This window comes from Sinocyclocheilus grahami, unplaced genomic scaffold (genome assembly GCF_001515645.1).
Source record: "Sinocyclocheilus grahami isolate Dianchi unplaced genomic scaffold, SAMN03320097.WGS_v1.1 scaffold625.1, whole genome shotgun sequence".
NCBI lineage: Eukaryota > Metazoa > Chordata > Actinopteri > Cypriniformes > Cyprinidae > Sinocyclocheilus > Sinocyclocheilus grahami.
This window is the reverse complement of record NW_015505804.1, coordinates 609,982-624,884: the sequence shown is the minus strand read 5'-3', so window position 1 is coordinate 624,884 and position 14,903 is coordinate 609,982. Positions and strand designations below refer to the sequence as shown.

Below are 14,903 nucleotides of genomic sequence, written 5' to 3'. Positions count from 1 at the left end.
TGTTTTCGTTGACATGTGTTCATTATTTATCTATATTATTTGTTATCATGTTTAGGAACCATGACATTTTAGTGAAGGAAGCAGATTCTAGTTGATAGTGATCCATGACTAGGCCCACGGTTGAGCAAGCATGTGTTCAGAAGATTAATTGCAAAATTTAATAGAGTAAACGTTTTATCATTTGTATGTGTTTACAAACTCAATCGATTTTAAAACAGCGCAAGAAGAGCAAAGAGCAAACAACAGAACAAACACAGCTTTGACAAAGATTAATCCATATTAATTTATACAGTGAACACACTCAGAGGAATTGGAGAAACTGAGGAGGAGTTTCAACATCTGGAAAAGATCCGGGCAGCAACGGTAAAAAAAAAAAAAAAAAACTCTCCAAAACAACATTTCCTCACTAAAGCTCTCATCTTTGACAAATTCCATCATTTATTTTAATTATTATATTGAATTTATTACTGAACGATGGCTTGTTAGATACAGAGAGAGCATGAGCTAATTGAATAGAATATCTTTGTCATTGTACAAGTAACGTTACAATAAGATTTATTTTGAAACTTCCAAATTGATAGTAAAGCTTAAGAATACAAATAATAAGTGCAAATAGCTCAGATGTGCAATGCAGCATTAAAACCTAAACAGTACAAACAGAAAACATAATGAAATAAAACGGTAGGGGGTGAATTTATTATTCCATGTACATTTGAGGTTAATGTGTGTACTGGGCTACTTTTTAGTTACAACAGCTATCACTGTGTTGTTATGAAGTCAGTTGTGCCAGACAATTTTGGAGGCAGAGACAGATTGTGGGGGGCACTAATAGGGAAAAACTTAAACTGTTGGAATAAAGAGTTTTAAAGGGTTAGTGATGGAAAACTTGCAGGTCAATGGGCATCAGTGTTTAAGGTTGGTAAACTCTTGTACACAGACGCATATAATACTACCCGCCTGACATTGGCATGTGTTATTCAGGTGTCAAGAGTTGAAGGAAGAAACCACAAAGACTACAAATCTTGCCACATTAATCAAACATTGTGGTGTCAAAACTCAATAAGTTACAACGCAAATCAGAAATGTAAAAAATAATTCCTTTAATGGTCATTTTGAAATGACAAACTTTGTCCGCAATGGTTAACCACCTCAATCTGTATTATATTTTACGGTTTTAAAAAAATTCCCTCATGTCCAAATTCAACATGAAGGGGGGTGGTCCGCTGCAGAAAGAGGCATTTGAAAAGACTGCACTGTTCTCGGTCATCAGAGGTATGTGTATAAAACACACAACATTTACCAGAGAGCTTTTCTCTTTTTTAACACACTGAATGGTGATACACTATATATATCTTTGTAATTAAAGTAAAAAATTATGTCAAGCTTTTCTTTGCGTAATTAAAGTAAAAAATTATGTCAAGCTTTTCTTTTCTACAGTGGGAATCCCCGATGAACCAGCTAAGAGCAAGCTGGATTTGTGGTTCCTTCACTTGGGCGGGATCGCCTGTCTCAGGCGGATGGCTCGGTATGGCACCCCAACCCCGAATGGTGGAAACTTCAGGTGTGGATGGTGTGCGGGAACCGGTAAACCCGGGCTCTTTGTCTCGCCGCGAGATGCACACGATTACGGAGGCGCGAGATGCTTCTATGAGACGCCTGTATGCCTGTAAATGGGCAGTGTTTGAGAGATGGTGTAAATCGAATGGTCAGGACCCGGAAAACTGCCCCGTGTCTGACATTCTGAATTTTTTGCAACAATGAATGAACGCCGCAGTTTGCCCTCCACTCTTAAGGTTTATGTTGCAGCTATCTCAGCCTTTCACGCTGCTATTGATGGCCGCTCAGTGGGAAAACACGATCTAGTGATCAAATTTTTGAGAGGTGTGAGAAGACTAAGACCCTCTCACCCTCCTACAGTGCCATCCTGGGATCTGGCTCTGGTGCTGGGGGCGCTAGCCCTCCCGCCCTTCGAGCCACTTCAGACTGTCGGCTTGAGGGAGCTCTCGCTTAAAACCGTGCTGCTGCTCGCTCTTGCTTTGGTCAAGCGCGTGGGCGATTTGCAAGCACTCTCTGTGAATGCGGACTGCATGCAGTTTGGACCAGGTGATTGTAACGTCACGCTCAAGCCAAGATTGGGCTACGTGCCTAATTTGCTCTCGACACCGTTCAGAGTGCAAGTGGTGGTGCTTTCTGCTTTCACTTCAGAGTCGGAGACTTCATCGGATGCCGCCCCGAATCAGGTGCTGTGTCCGGTGCGGGCTTTGCTAGTTTACATCGACCACACAGCTCAGTTTCGGCAATCTGAGCAGCTATTTGTATGCTTCGGAGGCAGCACCAATGGGCAGCCTGTCTCCAAACAACGGCTATCACATTGGGTGGTCGACGCTATTGCCTTGACATATTCTAGCCTGGGAAGGGAATGTCCTATTGGTGTCAGAGCCCATTCGACGAGGGCGGTTGCCTCCTCTTGGGCATGGACTAAGGGCATTTCTATCAAAGATGTTTGTATGGCGGCTGGATGGTCTTCACAGAATACCTTTGCCAGATTCTACAATTTGGACGTGTGGTCATTAGCCTCACAGGTCCTGTCTGTGAGTATGACCCATGGTTCTACCTGCAACCACTAGCCATTTGACTGTGCTGGTGGTTTCGACTAGGTCGTGTAGGGGGATCGGGGGCGGGGCCATCGTCATATTCAGACATCATATTCAGACTCTCAATAAGAGACCTGCCATCGGACATGGATTCTGAGTAACCTGATTGGATCCCTAAGCAGGAATCTACATCCAATCCCCTCGAGGCATGTCGCAGGGTCGTATTTGATTGGTAGGGGATTCATTTTAATGTCTTGCAAAAACTGTTCATGTTAGCTCCGCCGAGGCTGAGCCTTTTTACTTCGCTACTTCCACGGCGTTGTTCTATACAGTCCCCAAGGCGTTAACGCCATGTTGAGAGACTGTTCTCGAGAGGGAACGTCTCCGGTTACTGTCGTAACCTCGGTTCCCTGAGAGATAGGAACGAGACATGGCGTAGGCCGCGGTGTTCACTGCACAGGTCTGCTGTGCTGTTTATTCAGTCGGAAGATTCTGAGCTTATGCCGCCAATACGGCGCATTATATAGCGGCGGGGGGCCTGCCCCTATTCGCCGTCTTGGCTGGCATTGGCCAGTGAGAGTTGCAACTTCACTGGCGTTGTGCAATAAGATTGCAGGTAGGTTAGGAAAGAAGGGAGTCCCCAAGGCATTAACGCCATGTCTTGGGAACTGGGAACTGAGGTTACGACAGTAACTGGAGACGTAAAGGCTAGAAGGGATACGTATGGCGCTACTGGGCATGCGCACATCAATACAGTGTAATTTTTGTCACACTGTACAACAATAATTATAATTTTTTCATTCTTGTAAGGGGTAGGTTTAGGGTTGGGTAGGTATAGACGTTAATAAAACACAATCTAATAGGTAGAAAATTTTATTTCATTGTTTGTTTCCGGTCGGAGCACTGGGTGAATTTTTATCATTATATGGTAGATGTGTACACACACTGCCAACACACATTTATGTTCAAATGTAAAAGTGAATTTAGCATCCGATGACCCCTTGTGTTCTGAGTTTGTCACACTACAGAAAAATGCATTACTAACCACTCAGCCAAATTTGAATGATAAAAAAATCCACTAAGTACATAAAATAAGTTATCAAAATCTCGAAAAAATGGGCGGTATCCTCTGCTCTCAAACGCTGGGGGCATGTCCGCTGTCTGCGCTGAAACCACGCCCACTTGCAGGAAAGCTGCTGCCTCTTAATTGTCAAATACCGCTACAGCCTGAATGGATGCTCCTAGCAACTTAATTGGATTTACAAAGCCATACATGTTTGAGCCTTCAGAGCCAGAATCCAGTTCAGAGGACCGGTGTTATGAGATTTTCAGTTTCTGAGATATTCAGTTTCAGTGGGCGGAGCATACATGAATATTCATGAGTTTCCCAACATGCGCCTGGAACTGAGAATTTTAGTTTACGCTCTTGGCAGGTTTACTGGAATATTTATAAAAAGGTAAATATATTTTCAGCGCCCTAATGGGCCGTTCACACAAAGCGCATTTTTCCATTCTAATGCATTACTTTTCCATTGTTTTTCTATGTAAACACGCGCTTGACGGACATGCATGACCGTTACGCTCGCGTCTTTTGCAGCGCCTCACACGTGAGCACTGTGTTTTTAAGACACCATGTCAAGTTAAAAGAATTTAAACTTTTACACGCCACGCCGCTCATCAATGTCAGTTCCAAAGCAGTGGACCAATCAGAAGAATTTGGAGGTGGGGCAAGCGTTGCAAGCTTTTGTTTTCAGTAGCAAGTTGGCATAACAACTTTTATTTGATGGCAACATGGCAGAAGAGGCGCTCATAGTGGCTGTGCGGATACCCTGAATTATATAAAATTTCTTCAAGCGATTATCACAACTTGTTCCTTAAAAATGTCTGTTATTGCAGCATGTCTAAAAAGCGTGTCTCGAGACCCTTGCTTTCTATTCTGCACTTTTTAAAAAAACATTCCTGAGCGCTGCTTTATCTCTCGCGCTTTTAGAGGCAAAGACGCATTCTGTGGGAATGGTCCCTAAGGAAACAGGAACTAAACTCAGGAAGTGAAGACAGAAACACTGGGGCAGAGAAACACTTCAACATAAAAGTTCAGAGCAAAACACAAGAGACAGAACAGGGACTGAGTCTTTAATGGCCCCACAGGCAATGGCGTCCATTACAATGGAGTGACAGGTATATTATATCTATTCAAAAACTCTGAATAAGAACATAAGTAACCATTAGAATTTATTAATTGAGAAACCAGAATATTATTATTATTGACCTAATCTAGGAAAAACAAAGATTTATTTTTATAAAGAATATCACCATTAAGCCAAATAATATAACCGTGAGGACTAAAATTATGTTTATAAATTAGGTGCTATGCCAAAAGCACTTGTTTATGAAAATGTAATAATTTAAGGGGCAATTTAGTGATATTGTAATTACATATCAATAAAAAGGGATACCTCCCATCTAAGAATAAACAATATTAGGAAGAATATTTTACTAGGGATGAACTGCTGAACATTCGGCAGAACACACCACAAAATCTTCTACCGGATTTCGATTATTCAGACGTTTTGCTGAACACTGTAGTTGGGGGAGCAGCAGCGCTGATCAAACCTGGCTGAATGACGCCATTCCTGACAGCGCGCTACATCTGCCGGGCTTTCAGCTGTTCAGAGCGGACCACGACGCAAAATCAACGGGGAAATCACGTGGCGGCAGGACATGTTTCTATATCAACGAAAGGTGGTGTACAGTTGTAACAGTGTTAAAGAAGATGTGCTGTTCTGATCTAGAAGTGCTCTTCATTAACTGTAAGCCATTCTATTTGCCGCAGGCGTTCCACTCATTCATTCTCGTGAGTGTGTACATTCCACCGCTAGTGCACGTGAGCCTGGCTTTACAGAAACTCGCTGATCAGATCACAGACACTTGGGGACTTTAATAAAGCAAATCTTTCCCATGAACTGCCAAAATACAGACAGCACATTACATGTCCCACCATAGACAGCAATATATTGGACCATTGTTACACCACAATAATGGAGGCATATCACTCTGTCCAATGGGCAGCTTTGGGGCTCTGTGATCACTGTTTAGTTCATCTTATACTGACCTATACTGACCTACCTGTAAAAAGATGGACTTACGGGATTTACAAGCCTGTTTCAACCTCACTGATTGGAGTGTTTTTGAAGCTGCTGCCACCGACCTGGACGAGCTCACAGAGACAGTAACTTCTTATATCAGTTTCTGTGAAGACATGTGCATTCCTACCAGGTCTCATTTAACCTACAGCAATGACAAACCATGGTTCACTGCAAAACTCAGACAGCTCCATCAGGCCAAAGAAGATGCTCGCAGGAATGGGGACATATTCTTGTATAAACAGGCCAAATACACACTGGAAAAGGAGATCAGAGTGGCAAAGAGGAATTTTTCTGGAAAGCTAAGGAACCAATTATCTTCCAGTGACGCTGCTTCATTGTGGAAAGGTCTGAAAGACATCACCAATTACAAGACACCATCCCCCAGCACTGTGGAGAATCAACAACTGGCAGACGATCTGAATTAGTTTTATTGCAGGTTTGAAAAAACACCCCACACCCGCTCTGAACACCTCTCCACACAACCATTCACACCTCCTGCAACCCCCTTGCACTTCAGATCAGTGAAGATGATGTGCGTCAGGTCTTCAGAAAAAACAAGAGAAGAAAGGCACCAGGCCCAGACGGTGTGACACCAGCCTGTCTGAAAACCTGTGCTGACCAGCTGGCCCCCATCTTCACACAGATCTTCAACAGATCACTGGAGCGGTGCGAAGTCCCCTCATGCTTCAAGCGCTCCACCATCATCCCCGTCCCAAAGAAACCCAAAATTACTGTACTTAATGACTACAGACTTGTGGCTTTAACGTCTGTGGCCATGAAATAATTTGAAATACTTTTTGAAGGTTTTGGCTTATCTGAAGGACATCAATGGACCCTTACTGGACCCCCTGCAGTTTGCCTACAAAGCAATCAGGTATGTGGATGATACAGTCAACATGCATTATATTCTACAACATCTAGACAGACCAGGGTCTTATGTGAGGATCCTGTTTGTGGATTTCAGCTGTGGAGCTGGCTGTCTGGTGCAGTCTTAACAACCTGGAGCTTAACACGCTCAAAACTGTGGAGATGACCGTGGACTTCAGGAGAAACCCCCCTGCACTCCCCCCACTCACCATCGTAGACAGCACTGTAACGACAGTGGAGTTATTCAGGTTCCTGGGCACCACTATCTCTCAGTGGTGTTAGCTAGAACTACTAACTAACAGTTCTACTCCACCATCATTGAATCCGTCCTCTGCACTTCAATAACTGTCTGGTTCAGCTCAGCTACTAAATCTGACTTCAGAAGACTACATCAGATAGTCCAGACTGCTGAGTGAATCACTGGTACAACCCTCCCTACTCTCCAAGAACTGTACTCATCCAGAGTGAGCAAAAGGGCTAGCAAAATCACTCTGGACCCCTCACACCCAACACACTCCCTCTTTGAACTGTTGCCATCTGGTCGGCGCTACAGAGCACTGAGCACCAGAACGGCCAGACACAGGAACAGTTTCTTTCCTCAGGCAATCCATCTCATGAACACTTAACAATAAACGTGGAACACAACACTATTATACATTATTTATTTTACACACATACTTATTTACATTTCAAATTTGCACATATCATACCTGTACATACATAATTGTATATATTATGTATTGTGTTTTGGTATTTTGTACATTGTCTATTTTGTATATTTGTATATTATTCTTTTTATTATCTTGTCTTGTCACTGTCATTCTGTTGCACTGTGCCACATGATGACCTTTCACCTGATGATTTCATCCAGGACAATCCCTTACGTTCAGACACCTTTAGTAATTTAACAGACTGTAATTTAAGACTGTGCTGAAAGCAGCTAATGGTCATCATATCATGTAAATCATTGGAAAATGAATAGACTGACCAAGAACACACATGTGCTGACGCTGTTTGTTTACAACGGACATTGAGGACGTGCAATGAAATTCCAAGGACAACGGTTTCACCTAAAAATCTTCTTTACTGTTCTACTAAAGAAAAAAAATCACCTAGCTATATATACATCTTAAATGGCCTGGGGGTGAGTAAACTAAAAGCAAATTTTCATTTTTGGGTGAACTATCCCTTTAAGAACTCACATTCTTGAAAGGAATGTTCTTAAAAATCATCATGTATAGGGAATTACAATTAAACCTCACAGAGACACCAGTATGCTCAATGAAGACCAGGAGTCAAATCTGAAGTTCAATCAGTTGACATAGAGTTTAGTGAAGAAGACTAAGACTGTGAGTTCTCCACACTTCCAAGGACCGTAGAAAATGAGTAAGAGGAGCAGTTGACATCATTTCTACAGGTATTGACAGGTTAACAGTAGACAACAGGCAATATCTTTCAATGTTGAGCTGCAGGACTTCACTGAGACCTGATCACCTAGAAAAAGGAGAAATTAACCAAAAAAGCAATCTTGTGATAAAAGTATTATAACACCAAAAAAAAGGAAAGGTATCCATAGTTCTTAAGAAGTTATGTCAAGAGGATCCAGATATGGAGCTCCATCAGGTGCCTTCAAGTTCTGGCTGAGCACAATCATGATACGTTTCCAGTTGGTGCATGCTACCTTTGGTACAAAACAGTAAATAACACCATGACGATCATCCACAATGAGATGGTCAAGAGCTTTGTTTGGAATCTTGTCAAATGTGATAAATTTCTCTGTAAAATTCAGGCTACTATTGGCCAAGCAAAGCTCTCGTATAATATGTCTACGATGTTCTTGACGCATTTTGAGGTGTGTGACATCAGTTTGTAAGGATAAAAAGGATAAAAAGCTAGGTTAGAATCATGGAGTCTACATTTAACATACAATAAAAAAAAGTTTAAATCATGCCAAAGATGTTTATCTATGTAACCAAAACTACTTTTGTATTCTTAAAGAATGAGGAACCTACAAAGTCATAGGCGCGGGAAGTGGGGGTGCTGAGGGTGCTGCAGCACCCCCTGTTTTTGTTTCTGTGGGCAACTGTTTAACTGTTGGGAATAAAAATTAAATAAAAATCGGAGTGTCTATTTACACTAAGTGCAAATAGTCCACCTTGTTGGCAGAGGCTATTTACACTAACTCCACCCACCAAACGTGTGATTTTGATAGTCAACATTACAAAAGACGGTAAACACTCAACAAATTCAGTGGTGTAGATGGTAAGCATGTGTTCTAGGCTACTCCTTTTGACGCCATTGACCCGGGTTCGAATCTGCCTTTCGGCTAATTTTTCAAATTTCAAATCGCATCAGAAAAGCATTTATTTTTAATAAAAGTGAAGGAAATAATAAAAAAGTTGAAAATAAAGTATCGGTTAGGGTATAGGTGTAGGGAGGGCTTTTGTCCCAATAAGGTGGCATCCATTTAATAATTGGAATTATAATTAAAATTTACACTCAATAAGTTATTATTGCATACTGTTTTATAATGTATAACAATGCTGAGGTGCAGAAAATTGCCACTATTTGCAATAAGTTATTAGCAGAATATCCTGCTATTTTAACATAGTATAAATAATCTATAGCTACATTTTCACTTAGTGTAAATAGCATCTATCACCCCCAACCTAAAACATCTTCCCACACCCCTGTACAAAGTTGTTACAATTGACACAAACATTGTGAGAATGCAAACTCAACCTACCCGTTTGTCAACTTTACGTTGATTTCCTTAACATCTAAAAGGTCAATTGTGAATTTGAAGAATCAGTAACGTTAATCAGGTGTGTCCTGAAGATTATCTGTCCAAAATTATATTAAGATTGGACCAATTTAATAAACACACACATGCACACACACACACATACACACACACACACAAACACACATATACAGTATTTTTGCATGTGGCCTTGAGGTAATCTAGAAACAGATAGAGCAATCAGTGATGCTGTTTTTCAGAATCAGAATGAGCTTTATTACCAAGTATATTTACACACACAAGGAATTTGACTTGGCGACAGGAGCTTCCAGTGCAGAAGTACACACATAGTGCAACATACATGATAGTGCAGACATACAGAGAATTACAGTAATTAGACAGTAGACAGTATTTAATCACTCATGCAGAAGTGCCTCAGGTTTGTCATATTCAAATAATCTAAAGTCTGTTTCATAAAGATGGTACAGTTTTCTCCTGTCAGCTACTGAAATGTTAGCAAACCAGTCTCGCTCCCAGTCTACTGCTGTCCTATTCTCATACCCTGGGGGAAAGTGAATATAATTATCAAGCCCAAGAATATTCAACAAATGTTCTGTATCCTCATCAAGTGTTTCCAGTTTCCCAACAAAGTCATACTCAATTTGGCACGGATGGCAGAGTCTGTATATCTGCTGCCAATGCTCATTGAAAGGCTTCTCCTTTTCAGTCTGTGGATCTAACAGGTACTTAATGAAGTGAGTAAAGGACAATCTGATACCTGCGGCGAAGGCTTCTTGAACGGAGTCAGGGGTCTTTGAAATATTTGCATAACGCTGAAGCATTGTGGAGCCATACATATTGTAGAAATACTCATCTGGCTTAACAAACTTGTCTCGGAAAGCAGAAATAAGTCGTACAAAAGGATCCCGTACAAAAAGGAATTTTGTGTAATTCTTCAGTTTGTGATGCAACAAAGGACGTGAGTAACGTCCAAAACGTCTCCAAAGCTTGTTAAACGTCTTATGCACTGTAGAATTATGGACTACCTTTAATGGTATGTCAAGAGGATCCAGATATGGAGCTCCATCAGGTGCCTTCAAGTTCTGGCTGAGCACAATCATGATACGTTTCCAGTTGGTACATGCTACCTTTGGTACAAAACAGTAAATAACACCATGACGATCATCCACAATGAGATGGTCAAGAGCTTTGTTTGGAATCTTGTCAAATGTGATTAATTTCTCTGTAAATTTCAGGCTACTTTTTGCCGAGCAAAGCTCTCGTATAATATGTCTACGATGTTCTTGACGCATTTTGAGGTGTGTGACATCAGTTTGTAAGGCCGTTTGCAGGTAAAAAGTCCCATCTCTTCTTGCATCCCAGCAAATTATGAAGAATGTGATCAATACTGTTCCCAAAAGAAAGAAACACTGAAGCTGTCGCTTCATTCCCATTTTCTTCTATAGCAGTTCCTCAAAATAAACTGAATGCCAGAATGTATTTACTCAGAAATGGATCAAGTCGAGAATTCTGGGGGAAAACACAAAAACAAAGACATGTATGTTTAAGTCACACTGTAAAAGGGTTGCTGTACATTTTACAGTAATTTACTGGCAGCTGGATGCCAGTAAGTTACTGTAAAAGTATTTACAGTATCCTTACTGTAATTTATTTTTACAGGACAAATTCCATATACCGTATTTCATTTACAGTATGAATACCGTATTTTCATTTTCAGTATTAATACCGTATTTTAATTTACAGCATGAATGCCATATTCACAATCTACCATCACAAAATATAACCCATCACTCACCCCCTTACTTGCCCCCTGTACTGTACATTTCAAAATGTTCCACATGAAAACTGTTGATTTGGGGGCAGTCATGGCCTAATGGTTAGAGAGTTGAGTCTCGATACCGGCAGGGATTGTAGATGGTGGGAGTAAATGTACACCACTCTCCTCCACCTTCAATACCACGACTGAGGTGAGACCCTTCAGCATGGCACTGAACCCCCAACTGCTGCCCGGGCGTTGCAGCAAAAATGGCTTCCCACTGCTCCGGGTGTGTATTCACGGCGTGTGTGTGTGTGTTCACTACTCAAAGCTGTGTGTGTGCACTCTGATGGATTAAGTGCCGAGCACAAATTCTGAGTATGGGACACCATACTTGTCACTTTATATCTTCCATTAGAAGTGCAGGACTCCTTTAAGTTACACATCTAAACTCTATATATGTATATGTAATATAGACGTACGTACATAAATAGGAAATGTTTTGTTAGACTATATACAGTATATATTATAGAATATACTACACACTCCCACGATTTTAGTTTTTAAAATCTAAAATGAGCAGCCCATGTTAACTTGATAACAAACAGATAACTTGAAAGTAACATAACCCTGAATTTATCACTGTTAAAGCATAAAGCATAAACAACACACCATATTAGAATGTTATCTGAGTTACTTCTTAAAATTAAAATTTACTCATTATTTACTCACCCTCAAAAGTAGGCTATCTTCTCATTCTTGTTCTAGTGCCTTATGCTCTTCTTCTTTTTTTTGAACCACAAAAGAAGGCAATGTGTTCGTGTCGTGCTTTTATTTGACTTCTAGGGCGCTTGTGTGCTTTTTCTGGGCGAGCCTGAGTAAACGACTCCTTTCTTTTTTTCTTTCTTCTTTCTTTTATTTACTTATTGAGCACTTTTACACAACCGACTATTGACCAAAGTGCTGTACAAAATGTAAACACATAATAAAACAAACATTACGTCTCAAATATAAAACACAAAAACCACAAATAAAATGACAGTGAAATAAACTCCACAATTTTAATATACAGAGAAATGTCTATACCCCATTAAATGCTAATGCAATGAAGTGTTCCTTAAGCTTGTTTAAAACCCCTTTTTTAGTGTAGGAGCTAATCTGAGAGAAAACGGTAATTCATTCCAGAGTTTTGGCGCTATCGAAGAATTTTACTAAATATTTATTTATAAAGTTTTTTTCTATGAAGTAAAAATGCATATAATGCAGTTAACAATACATGTAAAAGTGAATACGTAAAAGTTAATACATTTTAAATTGTTATTGTAAGTAAATTAATAAATCAAAACAAACTTAACGTCTCCCTCAATGTCATTTGCGTAAGAATTATCATGTGACGAATCTGCATTTTGGTGGATAATAGACTTAACGGTAATGCTTGCCTGTTGTGTGGAATAAAATGATGTTCCGCGTTTTTAATAACACACACGAATTGCAGAGAAATCTGGAGACAACGAAAAACTCAGATGAAGATATTAATGCCGTGCTTGATGATTACGGACCCGGACAATCAGATAAAGGTGATCCACAGGACGCAGCCGGTTAAGCCGCATACTACTTTTATGCCAACCATTTACATCCAAATGTTATTTAATTTTCACAGAACACAACCTTTAAATAGATTTTACAATATAAACTGTTTATCGTCTATTCCAGGGATCCTCAAATCTGGCCCACGAGATCCCCTTTCCTGCAGAGTTTCACTCCAACCCTAATCAAACACACCTGAGCATATTAATCAATGTCTTCGGGATCATTAGAAAATCACAGGTAGGTGAGTTTGGTCAGGGTTGGAGCTAAACTCTGCAGCGCATTGGCCCTCCAGGGCAAGATTTGAGGAACCCTGGTCTATTCAATAAGACTAAATAAAAAGTATGCGAATCAAGCCCAACAAATATCTGTTTTATAAACAGTGGATGAGTAATTCACTCCTTGATTTGCTTAATAAAACCCTCCTTTGAGATTGTTTTGACAGACATGTTTATTGTGCATTTTTAACGTGTTTATTACTAAGTTTAGTGTGGCAAAATAGAAGTGCAGCTGTAATTCGTGGGCAATGTATGTGGTTACCATGACAACCTCACGCACTTGCCACTGCTCTATGTGAATATGTAGATTTACTATAGCAAAACTAAAATGTGTTTAAAAGTACATCTGACCAAATCCACCGGTTCGTTTTGGCCCCCCCAAACTCAAACGTCAAGCTATGCCTATGGTAAAAACTATATTAGGTAAGATAGGTTATTGGCTTATTGATTGTTTTGTTGTGTGCCTGTAATCAATCAAGCAAAACGTTACAGACAATTTATCATATTACACAAACTATGCATTGTTTTGGCACTGTTGCAGTTAATGCTAATTAATGTGTAACATTGACACTTCATTACTGTTGTGATACGTAATATGTGGTGTTACGCAATACGTACATGCGTGTACCGGAAGTATCTGTGTAGTTGAACATGTGTTGAGCACCTAGTAAAGAAGTTCAAACCAACTTATAATGATGTCCAGTAATACTTCATGGTGGCAGCGGTAAACAGCTACAGTATAACCGCGTGAGTGTTCGTGACCAGTGAAGCGGAAACTTATCATGCCGAGAGTTAATAACCTGGCTGCTGTACAACGCGCGAATCCACTCCACGACACGATCTCTTGTACATCAATGTGGGACCGGGAATAAGCACTTGTCTGCGTGATAACTGCTAAAAGGTCCAGAATAACTTGACAACAAAATACGGACAGTAAACAACTGCTTTTAAAGTGAGTACAAGATAAACGCAACAAAATGGCATCAAATTTACCGGTGATGAACTGGTCAGACCCCGATTTGAGTGAAGCAATGTCTTTATCAGAGGCGGCTCATGGGTTTTAAAATAGAGGAGGCACACTAATTGTATTGGTCAGGGATCCCTGCCGATTATTATTATTATTATTTACTTAACCACTTTAAAATGGCTTTTTGGTTGCTTTTAGTCAGAAAACGTAAAGAAAACGACATACATACAGCAAGATAATATAATTTCACTTACCTGGCCTATCACTTGAAGCAAACATCCATCCCTTCTTAAAAGTCTGTGTTAAAAGAGAGCTGCCTGTTATTCCATTTAATTAAGCCGACTGCTGTAGCCTATATCCAGCTTAGGCTGTTTTCCCTAAATTTGTATATATACTGTTTGAATGACAGCTTGGTAAATCTGTTGGCGATCAAATATTCAGTATCACGACTCATCATAAGTACTTGGTACATTATCAGCGCGGCGGCAGACGTTCAAACTAATATCACGTAAGTTACGTCTCTGTGATGATTGGTTGATATCAGAAGGGAGGCTAGCCTCCCTTTTGGTACATTATCAGCGCGGCGGCAGACGTTCAAACTAATATCACGTAAGTTACGTCTCTGTGATGATTGGTTGATATCAGAAGAGAGGCTAGCCTCCCCTACGAGGTTTCTTTTCTGAACACTCCTCAGCACTGAAAGTGAACACTCGATGCTGATTGGCTAATTTATTTTACCAACGGAGGCACGAGAGCTCAGCTCTCCCTCGGCCTCCCCCTCCCCTTCTCTATCATTAGCAGATTCGGCACATTCGCGATAGAAAAGTGGCACTTTCACGTTATGGTATTACCAACTGTGAAATTACAAACAAAAAATACACATTCTGAGACATGAACTGAAATGAATTGTGAATTTTATTAACATTAAATCGTCCTCCTCCCAT

General features: G+C 40.4%; 1 protein-coding gene and 1 long non-coding RNA gene across 2 annotated transcripts; one reads left to right on the top strand and one right to left on the bottom strand.

Annotated features, from left to right (window-relative positions):
* The first annotated feature begins 4,467 nt into the window (after positions 1-4,467).
* Positions 4,468-8,698, top strand: LOC107557945 (uncharacterized). Its single transcript, XR_001605445.1, has 3 exons — positions 4,468-4,480; positions 7,954-7,960; positions 8,624-8,698. It is a non-coding gene; the product is annotated as an uncharacterized lncRNA (long non-coding RNA).
* A 1,061-nt stretch (positions 8,699-9,759) lies between these two features.
* Positions 9,760-10,804, bottom strand: LOC107557944 (carbohydrate sulfotransferase 12-like). The gene has a single exon (XM_016241530.1). The coding sequence runs from the start codon at positions 10,802-10,804 to the stop codon at positions 9,767-9,769; it is 1,038 nt and encodes a 345-aa protein (XP_016097016.1). The 3' UTR covers positions 9,760-9,766.
* Positions 10,805-14,903: the final 4,099 nt, after the last annotated feature.

Excerpts from the sequence above, each read along its gene's own strand:
- LOC107557944 (XM_016241530.1), bottom strand. The coding sequence starts at position 10,804 with ATGGGAATGAAGCGACAGCTTCAGTGTTTCTTTCTTTTGGGAACAGTA.